The sequence below is a fragment of the Chelonia mydas genome, chromosome 5, assembly GCF_015237465.2.
Source record: "Chelonia mydas isolate rCheMyd1 chromosome 5, rCheMyd1.pri.v2, whole genome shotgun sequence".
Classification (NCBI taxonomy): domain Eukaryota; kingdom Metazoa; phylum Chordata; order Testudines; family Cheloniidae; genus Chelonia; species Chelonia mydas.
Genome location: NC_051245.2, coordinates 67,840,986 through 67,862,172, shown reverse-complemented (window position 1 = coordinate 67,862,172; position 21,187 = coordinate 67,840,986). Strand labels below are relative to the sequence as shown.

The window sequence follows — 21,187 nt, the reverse complement described above, 5'->3', positions numbered from 1 at the left end:
AGATGTTCTAATAAGCTTCTTTCACAGACTACACTCCTTCCTAGTCTGGGCCCAATCCTTTCCCTTGGTACAGTCCTTGTTAATTCCATCTCAGATGGTAACTAGGGAATTTCTCCTGACTGGCAGCCCCCTTTGTTCTGTTCCACCCACTTCTATAGCTTTGGCCCAAGGTGGGAATCTTTTGTCTCTCTGGGTCCCCACCCTTCCTTCTAAATGGAAAAACACGAGTTTTAAGATGGATTCCAGTATCATGTGACATGGTCACATGTCACTGTAAGAACTCATTCTTCATTACCCACATACACAGGAAAGCTTGCAGGTAAATAGACCCATTCAGAACCAATTGTCCTAGTCAATGGGAGCAATCAAGATTCCAAGCCACCATTAAAGCCACTTTGCATAATTACAATAGGACTTCAGAGTGATATTTCATATTTCTAGCTTCAGATAAAAGAATGATACATTCATACAAATAGGCTGAACACACTCAGTAGATTATAAGCTTTGTAATGATTACAAGAGACCTTTTGCATAAAGCATATTCCAGTTACATTATATTCACACTGATAAGCATATTTCCATAAACATATGGAGTACAACGTCACAATCACATATTGCATCTTAGTCTAGTCATCACTGCACTAAGATTAGTAGGACCAGGGTGGATAAAAATCAATGATTTTTTTTATTTAAATCTGATTTTTTTTTCATAAAATGCTTTTTGAGGGAAAAAAGATAGATACATTATAGCTCAAAGATATCTCATCATGGAATAAGGATTATAAATTCTAATTCTATAGTATGAGATAATATATTCATGTAACATTTAAGACAAGTTTTGTAAATGAGTTCTAATAGTTCATGGATTAGGGAACCTATCTTATCGGGTTCCAGGGACTTCTGTGTAAATTATTTAGGTTAATCTTTCTATCTACCCAATGGGACTCAGTGCTCAGTCTAGAAGATACCATCAGAGATGCTTAGTTTTGCAGTTCTCAAACTGTGGATTTGTCTCTCCAGAGATAACATGCTTGTTAACAGTAAAAATGTTTTAAAATAAATAAAATAATATATAGAGGTGAGAAATAACAGACCCCAACTTCATTGTCTCTCTGCAAATTTGCGCACACAGAGTCAATCCCTTACTTCTCTCTAAAAGTGCAAAGTTTCAAAAAGTTCAATGAACAGAAGATTGTTGGGGGCAGAATAGATCTGGACAAGGAGAAGTCTGGAGATGAATGCGAGAAGGGGGGGACAGGCAGTAGAAACAATAGTGAAACAGTTTGAGCAGCATATTCCAGAAGTCTTGAGGTCTTTCTGAGTGTAGCCTTCATTGATTTGAGGTCTACCATACCATTCTCTCACTAGAAGGGAAAACCTATAATGGCAGCAGGCCGTAAAAGACACCCAGTTTGGGAATAAGAACCATTCAAGAAAATATGTTTGCTGATGATGTTTTAAAGAAAGTCACGTCAGTGAACTGGTGGAAGTCACTTAAGCACTTGGATTCAGAGACTGTTGAAGTGATAATCTCACTTTTAACAGCAGTAGCTTCTTCTGCCACTAAAGGAAATACTTATTTTCTACAGACTAATTCATTACAAATTGAGAAATTGTTTGGGACCTGAAAAAGCAGGAAAGCTTGTTTTTCTTTTCCAGATTATGAACAAACAGGAAAATGAAGGTGAAGTTGACTGAGTTAGCTGCAGAAGCCAATATTTTAAGTTTCTCATGTTGGCCTCTGGCTGACATAGTCCGTTTATTTTTTTTAAAAAATATTTAATTTAACTATTTTAGTTTAAAACAATTTTAACAAAAACAAACCTGATTTTAAAAATGTTTGAATGTTTAACTAAATTCAAAAATTCAGATGCTTGTTTTGTTAAGATATTATATGTTTGCTGTTGAAGAAAAAAATCCAGACTACATAAATGTTGTTGTTTTAGTTAAAACAATTTAAACGTCTGTTTGGTGATGTTCTCTTCCTAATACAACATGGCAAGAAAATCCTCCAAATATTAATGATTAACTTGTTGAATTGGAGATAGTTTACCTCCCAATGATTTCATAAATATCTGTTTCAATTACCTTTGATAAATGAAATAACCAATCATTCATTCATTTTCTGATATAGCAGTAAAACTAATCTGAAAAGTTTTCAGAATAAATCACTTAAAAATGTATAGTGTGTGCCTTCTAAAAATGAAACCTCCATCTGTCTCTGAGTTATGAAGAATATGTATTAAGGTTATAACAACCAACAAGAATGCACTTTTATGTAGAAACCATGATTAAATGGAGTCTTCCTGACTAGTGATTTAAATCACTAGCCCTCTGCCGGTCTGGGATTCTGGCTGCCGGCCCCGTGCCAGCCGGGGTCCCGGCTGCAGGTCCTGCTCAGCCTGCTGCCAGCCTAGGTGAATGGAACCCCAGGCTGGCAGCAGGCTGAGAGGGCCGGCAGCGTAAGATCAGCATTTTAATTTAATTTTAAATGAAGCTTCTTAAACATTTTGAAAACCTTGTTTACTTTACATACGATAATAGTTTAGTTATATAATATATAGACCTTTCGAGAGACACCTTCTAAAAACGTTAAAATGTATTACTGGTACGCAAAACCTTAAATTAAAGTGAATAAATGAAGACTCAGCACACCACTTCTGAAAGGTTGCCAACCCCTGGTGTAGGTACTCCATTTCCCCGAAAGGTGGTAGATATGTCAGCTGGAGGGCACTGTCTACCCCAGGAGTTAGATCAGTAACTATGTTATATTGACATAAGTTGCTAGAGTAGAACAAGCCTTAGAGTGGCTGAAAATATGGCAGGTAATGGGAAAAAATGACATTTTAGCTTGAATAATTGTAAAATATTGTAGATCAAAATAGTGGAATAGAGACATTTGAAAAAAAGACATAGGTTTGATAGCTGACAGCAAGTTGTCACCTCTGGCAGGGCTTTGCAATATTATATGGCAGCAAGAAAGACCAGTGCAAAATTGGGCTGTGTAGACAGTGATGTCACAGAAGAAGGATGTGATAGTCCAGCACTATAAAGGTCTGAGCTTTCACCTGAAATACTGCATTCTGTTCTGGAATCATCCATATTAGCAAGCTAAAGCTATATGGGAAGGAGTCCAGGAAATGGCAATGAAAGTGACTTAAAGTGGCAGGAAAGACTAAAATTACTAAATGTTTCTTGGTTTAGTGACTGCTAAAAGTAGTAGGTCAGAGGAGAGAATATATACCAGGAAAGAGAGGATTTATTTAGAGTGATTTAAGGGGATGAAATTAAGTAAGAGAAATCTTAAGCAGAGTATCTGGAAAAATGTCCAGAGCAGAAGATCATTTGGACTGTGGAATAGTCTTTCAAAGGAAGTGGAGGAAACTTAATTGCTTGATGTTTAAAAACAGGATTGGAGGAAGTGCTAGGAACATAAGGTCAGATTTTCAAGATCTCAGCCAGGGTGGAGTGATTTAAATCACAGAACAGAAAACCTTGATTTACAAATCATTACTTTTAATCTTTGTTTTACATTTGTACTTTGTAGTTATTTCATTGGTTGGTAACCATTAAAGCGTCCTGATTTGAAACTAACTGTAGTCTTGACACTAAATGCTACTAATTGTAGCCTATATGCTAAATTTGGTGGTTCTTTTTTATAACTAAAAGGAATACGCTATATCTTTACAAATTGACTTAAGCAGTTATATAGCTTAACATATATATATTCAGTCTTAATTTTTATATTTTTTATTATATTATAAAATGGTGAATGATACATTTCTTATTTAATAAATTAACTTTTTACTTGTGATTTGTGTGTCAAGCTCTATTTGGATGAAAATTGGAATTCAATTTAAAATGCACACACAAAAAATAAATTTGGGCTATATTAGTTAAATAAAATTACCTTAAATGTGCTTGATATATAAGAAAAAGGTTTATCAGAACATGTTTTACATTTAAAACTAATTGCTCTATTAAACAAAGGCAGTATTATAAATTGAGTTGATTGTTTCTGGTCACCCAGTGTCTGTCAAGGCATTAGAGCTAGTAAGTAGATCTCACCCTCTCATACCTCCATTTTATTCATCAATTGGAAGAGGAAAGCAAACTTTCCTGGTTTCTTAGCTTTGAATGAAGTAGTCATTGAACTGAACTAGTTGAATAAACTGAAATGAAGAAAATATTCTCTCTGCACCCGCAAAACACTGTCAAAAGTTAGTTTAGCTGGAAGGGAAGAGGTGGGGCCAGAGCCTCTCCTCTTCTGGCCACGCTGCCTGATTGAGCGCAGCAGCTGCCCTGGGGCTCAGCTTCTCTAGGGACAGTGGCTGAGTGAGCCGGAGCCCTCCTCAGCATGCTTTGAGTCAGCTCCTGTCCCCAGAAGCTGAGCCTGGGCAAGGCAGGGAGCAGAGACAGCAGCAGCCCGCTCCCTACCCAAGCTCAGCTTCTGGGGACAGGAGCCAATTCTGAGCATGCCGGGAGGGGAGACCTCCAGCTCACCTGGCCACTGTCACCAGAAGCTGAGCATGGCAGGGTGGCCTGCTGCGGCTGCATCCAGGCGCTTTCCCAGGCAGCTGCTGTGCTGCACTGGTCAGCATCCTGGAGTGGTTCTGGAGCCTGGCTGCCAGAAGAGCAGCCGAACAGCCAGGGGGAGCTGGACCGATACAGCAGGAGGACAGAGCCCAGCCCACCCCACCCCGCCTCACCCAGGTAACATGGGATGGGAAGGAGGGGACAGGGAGAGCACGGGGGCCTTGGGCTTGGGGCAGGGCGGAATAACATGGGAGGTCACGTGGGAATGTCACATGTCCCCCTCCTTAGGTGGTGTCCCTCTTTGTGTCTCTCCCACTAAGTCACCTCTGGCAGCGTTCCTAGGCGCGCGAGGGGTGGTACCAGTGGCAGCAAAGGCAACCGGGTGGGCATGAGGACAGCCTGGCCATGCCGGAAGAGCGCGCCCAGCTGCACAGCCGGCAGCTTGCTGGGTACCAGCCAGCACAGGCGCAGCACCGCCCAAACGTCAGGCGGACTGTGTCCATGCGGGCTGGGGGCCCTTTGACTGTTCTGCCATGAGGCCCAGAATTGCTGTCAGCGGGCCTGGGGATACATGAGATGCTTCTGATGACAGTGTTTGAAAATATTTTTTGGGCTATAACTAGAAGTGAGTGGATTGAGTAAAACGAGTGACTGAACACATGAACCTTACCTATTTAACAATAAATTTGTCTTGGTTGCTGAAGTGGGCTCCGCAAGTTGTGAAAATGCCTGGAAAGATACTAAGTGAAGATAATATGTGATTGACTTCAAACTGTACAGGCTTTATGGACAAATAAAACAATTCCTCAGATGGACTGAGGAGGCAGGAAGAGGTTAGCTCACGATTTTTCTACTTAAAGACTCTTCTGGCAGGGCTTTGCTGAGTTGCACTGACACAAGTAGGCAACTTTTCATTTATAATAGAAGTAGTGTTACCCCCCATACCAGACTTGAGGCACCCCCACAATGCCTTACCTATTTCAGTAACTCAGTTATCTATTTTGGTAGGTGAAAGGATATGGCCTGCCCTAGACAAATTGCCAGGGTTTTACCAGGGTTTCCCTTCAGGAAACACTCCATGAAGTGAGCTGTAGCTCACGAAAGCTTATGCTCAAATAAATCTGTTAGTCTCTAAGGTGCCACAAGTTCTCCAGAAAAGAGTAACTCTTTATCCTTGGGAGGACATGGATATAGCCTGGTGCTCGAAGGATCAGGCAGTAATCTTCAAAAACAAAATATTCTTTATTTAATGTATTAATATTCCTCAATACAATAAATGTTGAAAACTTGCATTAAAAAACAGAAACACAAATCCTGTTAGAACAAATATGTGCATTAAAGTACCCAATATTGCAATGTCATGGAAATGGTTTTGAGTATGTTCTACATGCAGTGATCAATCATATGTAGGATGCTGACTTCAGTTTTAATTAAACACTAAAGTTTATACATAGCAACAAACATACATACAGATACATCCAATTTTATTATTCCCAGCATACACACTTATGAACCTTATTTCTATTTTTTTTTTTATATATATATATATATATATACACACTATGGCTGTCATGCTTACTTTCCGCAGGCTTCTCTTTCCTCGCTTGGGATCCTTCTGTTCTATCTCAGCTGCCCCTTTTTCACTGCTGCTGTTTCTCCACCGCTGCTTTCGGTGATTTCTTCTTCCATCACAAAAACCTAACCCTCTTCTACTCTCTTCAGTGCTCTGATCTGCCTCCTTCTCCTACTTCTCAACCTTCTACTCCTGACCTCTTCCTTCTGCTAGTTCAAGCCTTTCAGCTCTCTGCTTTATATACAGTTTTTGGCCTATTCTGATTGGTTATTCCCTTAATCCTTATAATTAGCATACCTATTCTCCAATCATCTTTAAGTCCTCACTGATTGGTTAGTTCTTATAAATCAATCAAGGCTGCTAGATGTCTGTCAATCGAAGCCGGACCTAGTTGTAAACTTGCGTCTTGCCTCACTGACCCCTCCCTTTAGGTTTTGGAGTGATCTGTGTTTAATCTCAGCCTGCATGCTTCCATAGCCCAAATTGCTCCAAGACTGCCATCTTAGTGTTTCTGACTGTGACTACCCCAAACCACCATTTTTACTATTCCTAGCTATAACCACTTGAAACTGCCTTTATAAATTATTAAATACTTATGACTATAAACAATTATCTTATTTCCTTTATATTTCTTTATGTATCTTGATGTTAAGATCTACTGCTGCTACTCCAATTGTTACTAATTTAGATAATTTTATTTCTATATTTCCCTTGCTTCAGCTAATAGTGGCAGGGCAATGTTCTTAATACTGTATTCAGTAACCAGAGTAGAGCAGCTCAAAAATCTCTTGTATCAGTGGGGGAATGGAAAAGGAGGTATGTCGACATAAATGGAAATTTTAAAAATTAATTTCTGCATCCTAACTTCCCTTTTCGCAATGTTAAACCTACTCTGCATGCAAGCCCCCCCATGTTTCTAATCATCACATCATAGGCCATGTATAGATTGAGAAAAAGCAAATTGATTACTTAAGCGTTGCCCAAAAAGCAATCTCAGTCAAAATCTGTGGCAGTAAGACATTTCTGCTATTGCTGAAACTTGGGCCAGACCCTTTGTTATTGGATGTGGCGCTGCATTGACACCAGTGAAGATAAGATGCTATTTGTAGCTTTAAAATGTCTTAGATATTCAGACAACCACAGCACAGTTGTAAATAGTTGAAAGGCTTTTGTAATTTTAAACATAATAAATGCTTATTTACCTTCTTTGCTGTTGCTCCAGAGCTACACTATGGGTTAGTGGCTCACTGGCAGACTCAGGCAGTGCTCTGGGAATTGGGTTGCTTTCCCAAGAAAGTGGGAAGAATGGTTGAAACAAAAGAGGGCCCAAAGTTAGATGCTGCGATGGGGAATTGGAACTGCGTATCACTTGGCCAGAGGCTTGAAAAGTCAAATGAATCTGGCTCCTACAAGAGAAGATTTTTTTTATATTAGCCCTTAATCGTCTGTGTAAATGTTGCTGCTTTTAACTATTGAATTGTTTTTCTATAGTGATGGCTTCCACAGACAGATGTGTGGTGCTATACTTAGTTAAGGTACTTGCTCAGCACTTCCCTATATTGGCAACATAACCAGGAAAGCTTTATGTTTGAATGGCTCAGGTGGTGGTGGTGAAGTCTAATGGTCCTAAAACATATTCAGAGACACAGATTCAGTGAGTAAGAGGTAGTTGGAATGCTGAAAAGGATCTAGATAATATAGTGGACAGTAAACTAGATATGGGCTTGCAACATACTATGCCAAAAAGAGCCAATGCGATACAGAGAATCAACTATGAAAATTTTGTTGTGCATATAAATTATATAAAATCTTAGCTCTGAGGTCAATAATTACTTGAAGGCTCTTATCTTCTAAAGCTGATTCATGTGAATGAGTTCATTAGCTAAATACAGTTCTTAGTGACAAAATTGCCAACACATCTGGCATCTTTGTTAGCAAGAGAAGCCAAGGATTGAGTGGGTAAGGAAACTGCACTAATCTCTAATCCTTAGAAGAGGCCCATCACAAAGCAGAACTGAGGCATGTTGGTAGAGTAGTATAGGGAATTTTGCTCTCCCACTGTCCATGCTGTACATCATGGGATAAATAGAGGACCTCAGCTTCCATGATTATTGATTTAGTACCTTTCTTGAGTGCTAAAGTTACTCCAACTCTGAAATATAAAAGGGGGGAAATGTGATCCTGAAAGTCTTTCTCTAAGCTTTCAGGAATTCCTGTAAACCTCATGAAACTTGATGTGCATTTAATGTATAGATTAAAGTATATGTAAGTTAAAATACTGCTCTAAAATGAGAATAGGTCACCCGTAATGGCTGTCCATATCTTCAATAATGAAGCATAAATAATAAAATGATTCCTTGTTTAAATAATTTATTTAAGATGCTATTTGCGTTAAATAACTTCTCAGAAAAAGCATAAGTAACAAGATCCAGACTCACGTAGTGCCTTTTCTTAGTGATGAAGTTCAAGCACAAGAGAAGTCCTTAAATTGAGAGAGAATCTCCCAGGAACTTCCAAATTTGTATCTTTCCCAACTAGACATGAATAATAACTTATATTTATCAATCTGTAATTGAGACACAACTTGATTCTCCTTTAAGGTGCTTTATAGATGCTTTGTAACTGAGTTCCTAAAACTTATGAGAAATTATTCCATTAATGTTTACCTTGCACGCATTTTTCTTTGTGTTCACCAGCCAGAAATTCTCCAGATTTGCCTTTTAATACTGAAAACAATATAACCATTGTCTTCCTCAGAAAAAGTCTAGTACCCAGATTACACTTTAAAATCACGACAGTTACAGTTCTTTAAACTTTTGTTTGAGAATATTGACATACCTGCAGCCCAAATGGCTTCTGCTGGAAGCCCTTAAGTTGTAATAAGTAGCCCTCCTACATCCATTTCTTCAGCTGAAGTTTTTAAAGGGTGGTATCTTAGCTGAGAGAAGCTCCAGGGAAAAAAAAATCCCGTTTTTCTCTCCAAATTTTTTTCTGAGGACTGGCTCTGGCTTCATCCTGCTTGGAACAAAAAATTGCCTCCTTTGGTGTGTCTGTGTTGGCATAATTAATACATGCTTCAGCAGTGGTGTAGGTTTTTAAGAGAGGTAAAAACACCAGCACCCCATCTACTCTTAATATTTATACTGTTACCACCTGTGCAGTTGCACCATTCTTGACAGTTGACCTAATATAGGTACTAACTTTGGTAGTAGAAAAAGTGCTTGAGTGCACATGAGGAAATCTCCTGATCATTGGCATCATATGTCTAAACAAACAACTTTATCCTGCTTGTCTCCACTGAACTGAGCATGGTTCTTAAAGAATATTTGTAACAGCTGGGAAAAATAGAACTTCCATTTGAACTCCAAATATATTTGCTGTCTTTGAATGTGGGCTCTCAGAGAAACTAAACTCCCTCTTGTCCTTGCCCCATCCACATTTCGGTGGCTGTCAAGGTTACAAAAGCTAAAGTGTTAATTGAATATCCAACAAAGTTAAAGATGGCCGATTGACTGGAAAAATTACTTATATGTAAGAAAGCTGCTGAACTTCTGAAGTATAGTTCTTTTAATTACATTAATTGGGGAAATTATGCAACACGAGCACTTCTAAATCAGGCAGACTGCAACTGGAATTAACATTGCACCAGAAACTTTTATAATATCTAGTATATCAGCATTTTTTCCTATTCAAGTTTTCTTATACCTTTGACTGTATCTTCTTGGTAAAGTCAGTAGGATCCATTTAGCCTGGATCTTATTACCATAATAGGATCCCACATGAGTTATTACTTTGCATGGCTACTCTTAATAAAGTTATCTAATGTAAAGAATCCATCACTACCCCTTGTGACCTGGAATGTTTATTCTAGAAGATGTGCTCTGACTACCAATATTTTTCCCCGCCCCAGAGAGAGACTAACTGGAGCCAGCTAACTTTTGTGTTGTTAGTGTTAGGCTTATTTTCAACAGTACTTAAGTTTGAGATAAAACTTCTTATGGTCGTGTAAAATGTCAGACCCATTAGCAGCAATGCATGTCATTTAAGGAAGAGCAATCAAGTGTTCTACGTTCTTTATTTGTAAATTTTTGCATATATAAGGAAAAAGCCTAATCACAAAAAACAGAAAATGTTTGTAGTGAAGATTTGAATTTGAGATATGATCTATTGACCTCACAGGGTGGATTGTGCAATGTTCAGTTCTGCCCTTTTAAAGTTGTTGCTTTACGTGGCTCAAACAAGTGAAATTTTTTCTTTGAGGCAGCAATTCTTAAATCAGCACTTCTTAAGAAATACTGGATGTGAGCTACAGTTGTTCTTAACTCTTTTCTTAATCATGTTTTTGTAGCATATATTATGCCTTTATGACAAAATGCTAAGTTTATATAAAGTGTCAATATACTTTTTCTTTTGCTTAGTGGACTACTGTAACTTTTTTTTTTTTGTAGCGTGCATTTAATAAAAGGAGATTGTTCTTTCAGCAAAGCCTTTACATAGATTGTTCTGAAAAACAAGTAGTTCATAGTTGTGCTTTGGATGGTATAACTAAATCCTAATTTTGCAGTGCTGAGTGTTCCAGATTGAGACATTTGTGTCACTCAGAAACATGAAAGGGATGAGGAATGATAAAAATCAGGAATAGAGCAAAATTTACTGTGTCAAACTAGTTCCTGATTTCAGTTGAGCTACATTAGGGATGAGTTAGGCCCAGTGTTTGTTTTTAAGCCTTTATTTACTGCAGAGTCTGTCTTTTTATCCTGACAGGATAAAAATTAAATATTATTTAAAACAAGGAGAAAAGTCTGGTCAAGTGTACTTTTATATGCCATTAGCATCAAAAGAACTAAAATTTAAGCTGGTAGTGTTCACTGATTATATATAGATTTTAAAAAAATGTTCATGCAAATGCACCTCAACACTTTAAAGAGGAAAAATGGGAAATTTATTGTGGAAAATGATTCCCTGCTCAAACAAATCAAACCGTAAGGGGAAGGTGAGGAATGGATTTTTGTTTTCCCTCCCTCTTATCTAATGTATTCAGTTTTTCCTGTTTTATTTCTTGCAGCAATGGGTCAAGAAGCTGGCAAACCTGCTTGGCCCAAACCAGCAGGAGGCTATCAGACCATTACAGGGAGAAGATATGGAAGAAGACACGCGTATGTCAGTTTTAGACCATCTTTGATGAATCAAGACAGAAATTCAAGTCAACAGAATGGAGAATGTGAAGGATTAGAATTAGACGATGTTCAAAAAGAGAAGTCTTTATGTGCGTTCTCTGTAATTTCAAACTGAGACACATTTTCTTTGGGAGGGAACGGAGATGGAAATGTATAAAATGTTGAAAGTCATATGAACAAACTACAGGTCATATGTTCTGCATCAAAAACTCAATGTGAAGTTTAATGAACATTAGTATTTATCTTGAAATGTTTAAATTTACTTCATAAAATAAAGTAGAGCAACACTGAAAGATTTAAATTTCATAAAATTTCACAAAAAATATAATTGTAACCATGAATATGTTATAGAAATCTTATCTTACCCCAGCACCAGATTCTTGAATAATTTCCATGTAAGAGGAAAATACATCATGTTTATTTGCTGCCTCAAATAGAGCTAGAAAACAAAATACTTTACATTTCATGAGCCAAATTCTTCCATCATGTAAGTCCATTGACTTAGCAGAGTTACACCAGAAGTTAATTCGACTATTTGTAAATAATTACAAGAAAAATATGAGAGCGAAAAAGAAATACTGAAATAGCAAATGGATATTATTTTCCCCTTTTCATGAATATTCAGTTTTCTTTGGTTTGCTAATTTTAAACTTCATCCATAATTCATGAGGTTAAAGTAGCATTCAGTTAGAATAATTGAATCTAGAAATTCAAAATGACCTATTAGATCATATGTATAGTCCCTCTTCTTTTGAGTCTATTGTATATTCGTAAATGTTTTTGCAGTCTTGTCTTAAATGTGCCAATTAATATTTGTAAAAAGAAAAGGAGTACTTGTGGCACCTTAGAGAGTAACAAATTTAATTATGCAAGTAATATTTACCACTCTTTCACTTAAGAGACTATTCCAAAAGCCAGAAGATCTCACTTTTTTGGAAACTCTTCACATAATTTCATTTCATTATTCTTGAAAGCTTTTTTTATTGTGCTAAGAAATTCCTGTTCCCCTTTTGTGTTTACATCTTTCAAATGTTCAGAGTGAGTTGTATGCAGATATTTACCTTATTTGCATCTTAGTTTTCTGGTAGATCAGTGCTAACCACGTGACTTTTTTTTTGCTTTTTTTTGGTCTGAACTTCCTGTAGTTTGTCACTATCTTTTTAGATAATGAAGTGCCAACATTGAACATATTGTTTCAGGTGTTCAGAGGAGGTAAATGGTGAAAAGAATATTACTTCTCTGTTCCGTGATATGACTCTTCTACAGATGTAGCTCAAACTTTCATTGACTTTTTGCTGTTATATTTCCTTGTAAACTTATGACTAATAGTAATTATGTGCTCTATAACCCTTAAGTCTCTTCTTGGCATTTCTACTTTCCATATTTTTCCCTGTCATTTAATATTTGTGTTTTGGATTATTTTATTCCCAGATGTATGAGCTTGCATGTTTCCAAGCTGATTCTCATTTTATATTGAGAGTACTGACCAAAACACAGGAGTTATCCCCTGCTAAATTCCATGCCATCTTCAATATCTACTTAAACAACCACAAGAGATAGATAGAAGGGCCCTCACTATAATGTTTCATCAAAGGCAGCACTTCTAACAGTGCAATATCCTTTTAGTTTTGCAGTGATAGCATGCCATGTAAGCCCAAATTCTAATGTGGGAAACCACAACCCGCATCATTGTGTTCCAGAAATGAAAGTGCTATCAACTCACCCTTCTGACATGCCATATCTTTTTTCAGATAAGACTGAAGAGATAAATAAAAATGTTGGGCTACCATAATTAGAGGTGACACTATCTGTGCCACTTGTAATTCAAGGTTCTGCAGAAATCTGAGTCTATATGATACAAGTGTCTCAAGTAGCTATCTGGATTCTAATCGTAGAAATGTAGGGCTGGAAGGGAACTTGAGAAGTCATCAAGTCCAGCCACTTGTGCTGTGGGAGGACCAAGTAAACCTAGGCCATCCCTGACAGGTGTTTGTCCAACTTTTTTTAAAAGCTTCCAATGATGGGGACTCCACGACCTCCTCTGGAGGCCTGTTCCAGAGCTTAACTACCCCTATTGTTAGAAAGTTTTTCCTAATATCTAACCTAAATCTCCCTTGCTGCAGATTAAATCCATTACTACTTGTCTTACCTCCAGTGGACATGTCCTACCTTCAGTGGACATGGAGAACAATTGATCACCTTCCTCTTTATAACAGCCCTTAACATATTGGAAAACTGTTATCAGGTTGCCCATGGGTCTTCTTTTCTCAAGACTAAACATGCCCACTTTTTTCAAACTTTCCTCACAGGTGAGGTTTTCTAAACCTTTTATCATTTTTGTTGCTGTCCTATGGATTCTTTCCAGTTTGTCCCTGTCTTGCCTAAATTGTGGTGTCTAGAATTGGGGTCTCATCAGTGCCTAGTAGAGCAGGATAGTTATCTCCTGTGTCTTACATACCACACTCCAATTAATATACCTCAGAATCATATAAGCCTTTTTTGCATCACATTGATGACTCGTATTCAGTTTGTGGTCCATAATAACCTTGAGCTCCTTTTCCGCAGTACTACCATCTAGACAATTATTCCCCATTTTGTATTTGTGCATTTGATTTTTTTCCTTCCTCAAGTGAGGTACTTTGCACTTGTCTTGTTGAATTTCATCTTGTTGAATTCAAACCAATTCAACTTGCCACGGTCATTTTGAATTTTAAACCTATTGTCCCAAGTGCTTGCAACCCCTCCCAGCCTGGTGTCATCTGCGGATTTTTTCTGCATACTCTCTACTTCATTACCAAGTCATTAATGACAGTATTGAGTCGTACTGGACCCAGGATTGACCCCTGCAGGACTCTGCTAGGTATGCCCTTCCAATGTAACAGCAAACCATTGATAAGTACTCTTTGAGTACAGTCGTTCAATCAGTTGTGCACCTACCTTATAGTAATTTAATCTAGACCACATTTCCCTAGTTTGCTTATGTATTTGAATAATGTATAACATTTTCAATTAGATCTTTTCTTTTTCTTTTTCTTTTTCTTTTTTTAAAGCATATACTTGGGTACATCTATTTAACCATGCATATTTCATTCTTCTTTATTCAAAACTCTTTTCTCAGATGTATACAAGCTTTCTGTGCTTCTAACAGTGGTTTAAATTTCATAAGTGCGTGCACTGAGTTATGCATGCAACTTTAGGTTTCCATGCAAACTTGAATATAAACGTTCCAACCCTGATTTGCATGTGCACCAGTCAGAGGTATGCAAGAATGTACACACTTTTGAAGATTTGGGTCACTGTTCACTTCAAAGCTGATTGGATGCTATACTTATTCAACCTATTTCTAGCTTTTTCCACTCCGTTTTCAAAGTCTGCCATTCTTGATGTTCATTGTCATGTTACCATCAGAGGAGTCTGCCCTCAGTTTTACTATCAAACCTAATTGCAGTGAAATCATTGTTGCTAATTGGAGCCTTTACATTTACTTTCCTTGTTAATTTCTCCTTGTAAGTCAAGAATAGCATTCTTGCTTGCAAGTACAAAATACGCCTATTTAAAATCCCATTTATGGTTCCAATAAATGGCTTCTTCAGATCCTTGCAGAATGTGCATTTTTGCCCATTAATGTATGGGTAGTCTAATTATTAGCAGTATTATTATTAGCAGCAAATTTTTCAGTTTCCTTAACTTTTGAAACATACTAAATTCCTATAATTCTCATCTCAAACTTCTATTGTCTGAAAGCAATTTAAAAGAGGCTGCCTGCAAGTGTGTTTTTGTTTATAGGGCTCTTACATATTTCTGCTGTCATGAGTGAAGCTGAAATTGTATCATTTAAGTTTGTTTGTTTAGACTTAGTTTAATAAATGGAACCAAAGATATATTAGCTGCACATAAGCACACGTGATAAACGTCCTTGATCATTCAATTGCACTGTTGTTCCAGTCAACTGCCAGCTTTTTCATGAGCAAGCATTGTTAATGAGAAACTTTATATCCAGTTTGATCACTCCAATGTATTTTTTCTTGCGATTTTCTATGAAGGTCCCAATCCATTGGTTCAAGTTTGTTCTGCTTTATCAGATGAATCTTCGTTACAGAATGGTGGATCTGAAGTTCCTGTTGGTAGAACTGAATTGAGGCAAACTGTCGAGACAATCACATCACCATTTTCTCCAGTATGCTATAATCAGGAAGGCAGTCAAACCTCAAGGAGCAGTATGAATCCTGATAAAATTCCTGAGGACTGTGCAGAATATACTTCTGGCAAGTGTAGTGATCTGAATGGTCAGAATGGAATTGCTTTTGTAAACATTGACTCCTATGAACCGGATAGCAGTGATGGAGAGGATGATGGTGCACAAGTTGATCTTTCCTTAGCAAAAGAAGAAGCAGGCTTATTTCAAGAAACGCTTGATCACATGCTTTCTGAGTTGGAGAAAGAGGTAGAGTCCTTCAGTGGCATACAGGCACGATTGTCTACTTTTAATCATAATGCTTCCAGAGAAGTTTTTGAAGAACTAGGACCAGTGCCTTCAATGAAATATTATAGCATAGACTCAGATCTTGGCCATCGAGATAATAGGACATTTAAAAAATCATCTGCTGAAGATGAAGCTAGAGGAAAAAATAACTTAAGTGATAGTGCCAGTTGTGAAACACAACAGAGAAAAATTATAGCTGATGTTGCAGTCAGGACCCCTGTAGGGATTTGTAATGAACTGAATACCAGTGATGGCAAGACTGATCAAGGAAATTCACCTGAACTGGTAGTGAGACCTAAAGTTAGAAAACAAAATGCTACAAACCCATTGGATAGAAAAAAGCTTACTAGTGATGACGAAGCAAAAAGCAGTACTAGAAGGAGGAGTGAAATTTTTGAAGCCCAGCAAGGCAGTGCAGAACATGTCTTGAGAAATAGCAAAGAAAAAATGAATTCCAGTGTGTTCTTTGACCCAAGAGACTATGAAGATGCTCAAAAGAAAACAGAAAATGATCTAAAAACTAATGTAACCATCCAAGAAAGAACAGCTGTAGTAGATGATAGAGCTTTCTGGGATGAATTTGAAGATTGCAGCAGGCATTTACCTGGTTCCAACAAAGATGAAGACAGGTAAGATTTAATATATACATTATTGTAGCATCTTAAATTTGTAAAAATAATGCACTAATCTGAATAACTTTAGCAACTATTATGAGGTAGTAGTGGTTTAAAAAAGACAAAGTATCTTGGGAATGAATATATAAAATGGCAAAACAAAAAATTGCTCTCTAAATTGTTTGTGACCTTGTCATGAGTTGCCATCTTTCTCCTCCTCAAATTGCTGTGCAATATTGATACCTGTTGCTGTACCGAAAGCCAGAAATGCATCATTGCAGATAGGGTTTTTTAATTTTAAAATATTAACCAGCCCGTTTTTCATTCTACTAATATGTAAGGTATTTGTGCTTCAGTAAGAATTGATAATTTAAAACCGCATTGAATTATAATTTTCTGCATACAGCTATTTGTAGAGAAAGATTACAGATCGTATTTACTGGTCATTATTTCAGTAATTTCCTGCTGTAGAAGCATTTCTTTTAAAAGATGTGCAGGGTATGGTAGAGAGACTTAGCTGCTACAGTTGTGTATTATACTAGGAGGGTTTAGATTTCTGAAACACTGACCTTCCTGCTATGCTTCAGTGTCTCCATTCTGTATTCAGCCCAAAGTGTACTGTAAGCTAAAGCCCTCCACATACCATGGGACTCTTAGGGCATGTCTACACTTGCCTCCAGAGCGATCGATCCAGCAGGGGTTGATTTATGGCGTCTAGTGAAAATGCAATAAATCGACCGCCAAGCGCTCTCCCGTCGACTCCAGTACTCCACCAGAGTGAGACATGTAGGCGGAGTCGACGGGAGCGAACACAGTTGACCTACCGCAGTGAAGACACCACAGTAAGTAGCTCTAAGTACATCGACTTCAGCTACGCTATTTTTGTAGCTGAAGATGTGTAACTTAGACCGACTTAGCTCGTACCCACTCCCCCTTCTCCTCCCAGTGTAGACCAGGCCTTAGTCTTTGTCAGAAACATAGATTATCATCCTGCATTCCAAAACAAAATATTTTGAAGATTGGTTAGTGGAAATGCAGTTGGATGAAGTAAGCGTTTTGTTTTTGAAAGCTTATTTAAACTAATATAAAGAGAAATTTTGGAAGTCCTCTGTAGTAGCCTACATAATAGGGGTGACCAAACTGTGGCTTGTGAGCCACATGCGACTCTTTACCATTGACGTGCAGCTCGCGGAGCCCCCATTCTCCACCTACCAGAAAGTGGTGGGGGAGGAGTTTAGGACCTCTGCCTTGCAGTGGGGTGGTGGGGTAAGGGCTTCTGCCCAGTGTGTGTGGGGGTCTCTGGACTCCTGCTTAATAGGGAGGAGAGTCTCGGGGCTTTAGCCCCACAGGGCGCACCTGCTGGGGCTTGGGGCTTTAACAGGAGTGGGGCTGAAGCCCCGAGCTGCAGCAGGTGTCTCCCACGGGGCTGAAGCCTCGAGCCCCGGCAGGTGTGCCCCAGCTTTCGAACTTTTGAAGACTGTTGTGTGTGGCTCAGAGGGTCAGTAAGTTTGGCCATCCCTGCTATATAACTTTTAGAAGACTTCTCCTTCTTCCCATAGCTTCTGACTAGTTTCACTGACGATCAGTGTAGCCAGCTGTAGAGTGAAATTGATGAGTATCTTGCATGTTGCACTTTTCATCTTCACTCTTTAGTTTGCCTTGTGTACCCCATGACAGCAGCAACCTAGTGGTTAGGGTAGCTTGGCTAATATCCAGCAAATCCACCATGCATAAGCATCTTATGCTGTGAGTAAATCTTAAATGTTGCAAAATGCATAAAATGTAATTTCTGTATTTGAGAATGACATGTAGTATTCACTCTTTAATTTACTCTTGTAAGAAAGACCAACTGCTGATATAATTCTCATTGAAGTTTTAACGATCATACTGATCTGCAAGAACTATAAATAGAAGAAATATCCATAGCTAGATAAAAACATAGGTGTAATACCCAAAGGAAGAATTATTCTAAAACGATTTCTAAATTGTTGAGATCTTAAAATCTTTTAAAAATTCGTCTTCAACTTGTTGCTGTATTTTTTTGTTTTTGTTATAAAGATACTAACTACCAAAATGACATTAATGGAACATTGGGCTTGCCTCCTTGTGTTAACTTTAAAGACAGAGTTAAGGTTCACAGGCCATCCATAATCGTGCTTTATGTAGCACTTTCTAGCCTAAAGATCCCAAGGCAACTTTTTAAAACTACTACCAAATCTTACAAGCGTAGGTGCCTAAATTAGATCCCTAAATAAGTGGCCAAGGGGTGTGTGCGTGTTAAGAGGTGCAGAGCACCCTAGCTACCGCTGAGGACTGTCACTTTTACTGGTAGGAATAGAGGAAAAAGGGGCAAGTTGTTAGTTATTCACCTGTGTAATTTGGTAATTTCTTTTAAACACTTCACCCTGGTTGGTCAGGAAGTTAAAGGTCCTTTGCTGTGAGGGAATTCTTGAACTCTCTTTGGGTGTTGTTCAGGGTGGATTTGATTTAAATCACTAGTGAGGAAGACTTGATTTAATCATGGATTTCTACATAAAAGTGCGTTCTTGTTGGTTGTTATAATCTTAATACATATTCTTCATAACTCAGAGATAGATGGAGGTTTCATTTTTAGAAGGCACACACTATACATTTTTTAAGTGATTTATTTTGAAAACTTTTCAGATTAGTTTTACAGCTATATCAGAAAATGAATGATTGTTTGTGTATTTCATTTACCAAAGGTAATTAAAGCAGATATTTATGAAGTCATTGGGAGGTGAACTATCTCCAATTCAATAGATTAATCATTAATATTTGGAGGATTTTCTTGCTATGCTGTATTAGGAGGAGAACATCACCAGACAGACGTTTAAATTGTTTTATTTAACTAAAACAACAACGTTATGTAGTCTGGATTTTTTTCTTCAACAGCAAACGTATAATATTTTAACAAAACAAGCATCTGAATTTTTGAATTTAGTTAAACATTCAAGTTTTTTAAAATCAGGTTTGTTTTTGTTAAAATTGTTTTTAACTAAAATAGTTAAATGGCATTTTTTAAAAAAATAAATAAATCGACTATGTCAGCCAGGTCAACATGAGAAACTTAAAATATTGGCTTCTGCAGTAAGTATTGTCTTCCCCTTCATTTTCCTGTTTGTTCATAATCTGGAAAAGAAAAACAAGCTTTCCTGCTTTTTCAGGTCCCAAACGATTTCTCAATTTGTAATGAATTAGTCCAAAGGAAGAAAATATTTTTTCTACACCAGCAGAAGAAGGTACTGCTGTTAAAAGTGCGATGATCACTTCACCCGTCTCTGAATCTAAGGTCTTAAGTGACTTCCTCCAGTTCTTTGGTGTGCCTTTCTTTAAAATATCATCAGCAAACATATATTTCTTGAATGGTTCTTATTCCCAAACTGGGTGTCTTTTACGGCCTGCTGCCATTATAGGTTTTCCCTTCTAGTGAGAGAACGGTATGGTAGATCTCAAATCAATGAAGGCTACGGTCAGAAAGACCTCAAGACTTCTGGAATATGCTGCTCAAACAGTTTCATTTTTGTTTCTACTGCCTGTCCCTCCCTTCTCACATTGATCTCCAAACTTTTCCTTGTCCAGATCTATTCCGCCCCCAACAATCTTCTGTTCATTGAACTTTTTGAAACTTTGCACTTTTAGAGAGAGATAAGGGATTGACTCTGTGTGCACAAATTTGCAGATGGACAGTAGGGTTGATGTCTGTTATTTCTCTCCTTTATATATTTATTTATTTAAAAACATTTTTGCTGTTAACAAGCATGTTATCTCTGGAGAGACAAATCCACAGTTTGAGAACTACAAAACTAAGCATCTTTGATTGTATCTTCTATACTGAGCACTGAGTCCCATTGGGTAGATAGAAAGATTAACTTAAATAATCTAGACAGAAGCCCCTGGAACTCCATAAAATTGGTTCCCTAATCCATGAACTATTGGAACTCATTTACAAAACTTGTCTTAAACATTACCTGAATATATTGTCTCATACTATAGAATTAGAATTTATAATCCCTATTCCATTATGAGATATCTTTGAGCTATAATGTATCTTAATTAAAACTATCTTTAGATAGGTTTTTTCCTCAAAAAGCATTTTATTAAAAAAATCCTATTAAAATTTTTTTTTTTAAATCATTGTTTTTTATTCCCCCTCCTGTTGTTATGCTTGGAACTTGTATGATATTCTCCATCAAAGTCTCACTTTCATGTCTTCCAAGAAAAATATATATTTCCCTCTTTGCACCTTACCAATTTCCTTTGTCTTTTACAAGCTGTTATAGCTAGTAACAGTTCTCTATTATAACAGTTATGCCTTAAATAATAGTGAACAAGAGTGACAAGCTCTAGGTGACTGATGACCAAGGACATCTGTGGCCGCATTCATACTCGCATAACCTTTTTTTGGCTGCCTTTTGGGCGGAGAAAATATATTTTTGGGGGGGGCCCACTTGTACTACTCATATGTTGATGAGCACTTATTCACACAAGGAGTCCCATTGAAATCAGTAGGATGCTATGTGAGCACTTAGTCAGTGTGAGTAAGGGTTGCACAACTGAACCCCCTTAGTGAGGGCTACCAGCTGAAACCATTATTCAGCATCTGTTAATTAATTCTCTAAGCATCCATGCTCAATGCAGCATTGTTCCCTTGGGAGTCTATTATTTATTATTATTGTTGATTTATATTGCGGTATCATCAAGGAGCCCCAGTCATGGATCAGGACACTGTTATGCTAGCCCCTGTAAAAAGACAGTCCCTGCCCCAAGAGCTTACAATCTAAGT

The 21,187-nt window shown here is 37.6% G+C and overlaps 1 protein-coding gene across 7 annotated transcripts in view; it reads left to right on the top strand.

The window, feature by feature from the left end:
• The window catches only part of PJA2 (praja ring finger ubiquitin ligase 2), a 97,205-nt gene that overhangs the window by 30,491 nt on the left and 45,527 nt on the right, over positions 1 to 21,187 (top strand). For 6 of the 7 annotated variants that reach the window (XM_037901527.2, XM_007055424.4, XM_027817827.3 and 3 more), the window contains 2 exons: positions 11,175 to 11,375; positions 15,330 to 16,398. In XM_037901527.2, the coding sequence (XP_037757455.1) occupies positions 11,177 to 11,375; positions 15,330 to 16,398 (1,268 nt within the window). In that variant the 5' untranslated portion in view covers positions 11,175 to 11,176. Of the gene's footprint in view, positions 1 to 11,174; positions 11,376 to 15,329; positions 16,399 to 21,187 lie in introns of those variants that run through there. The other variant, XM_037901530.1, reaches the window with a different exon arrangement.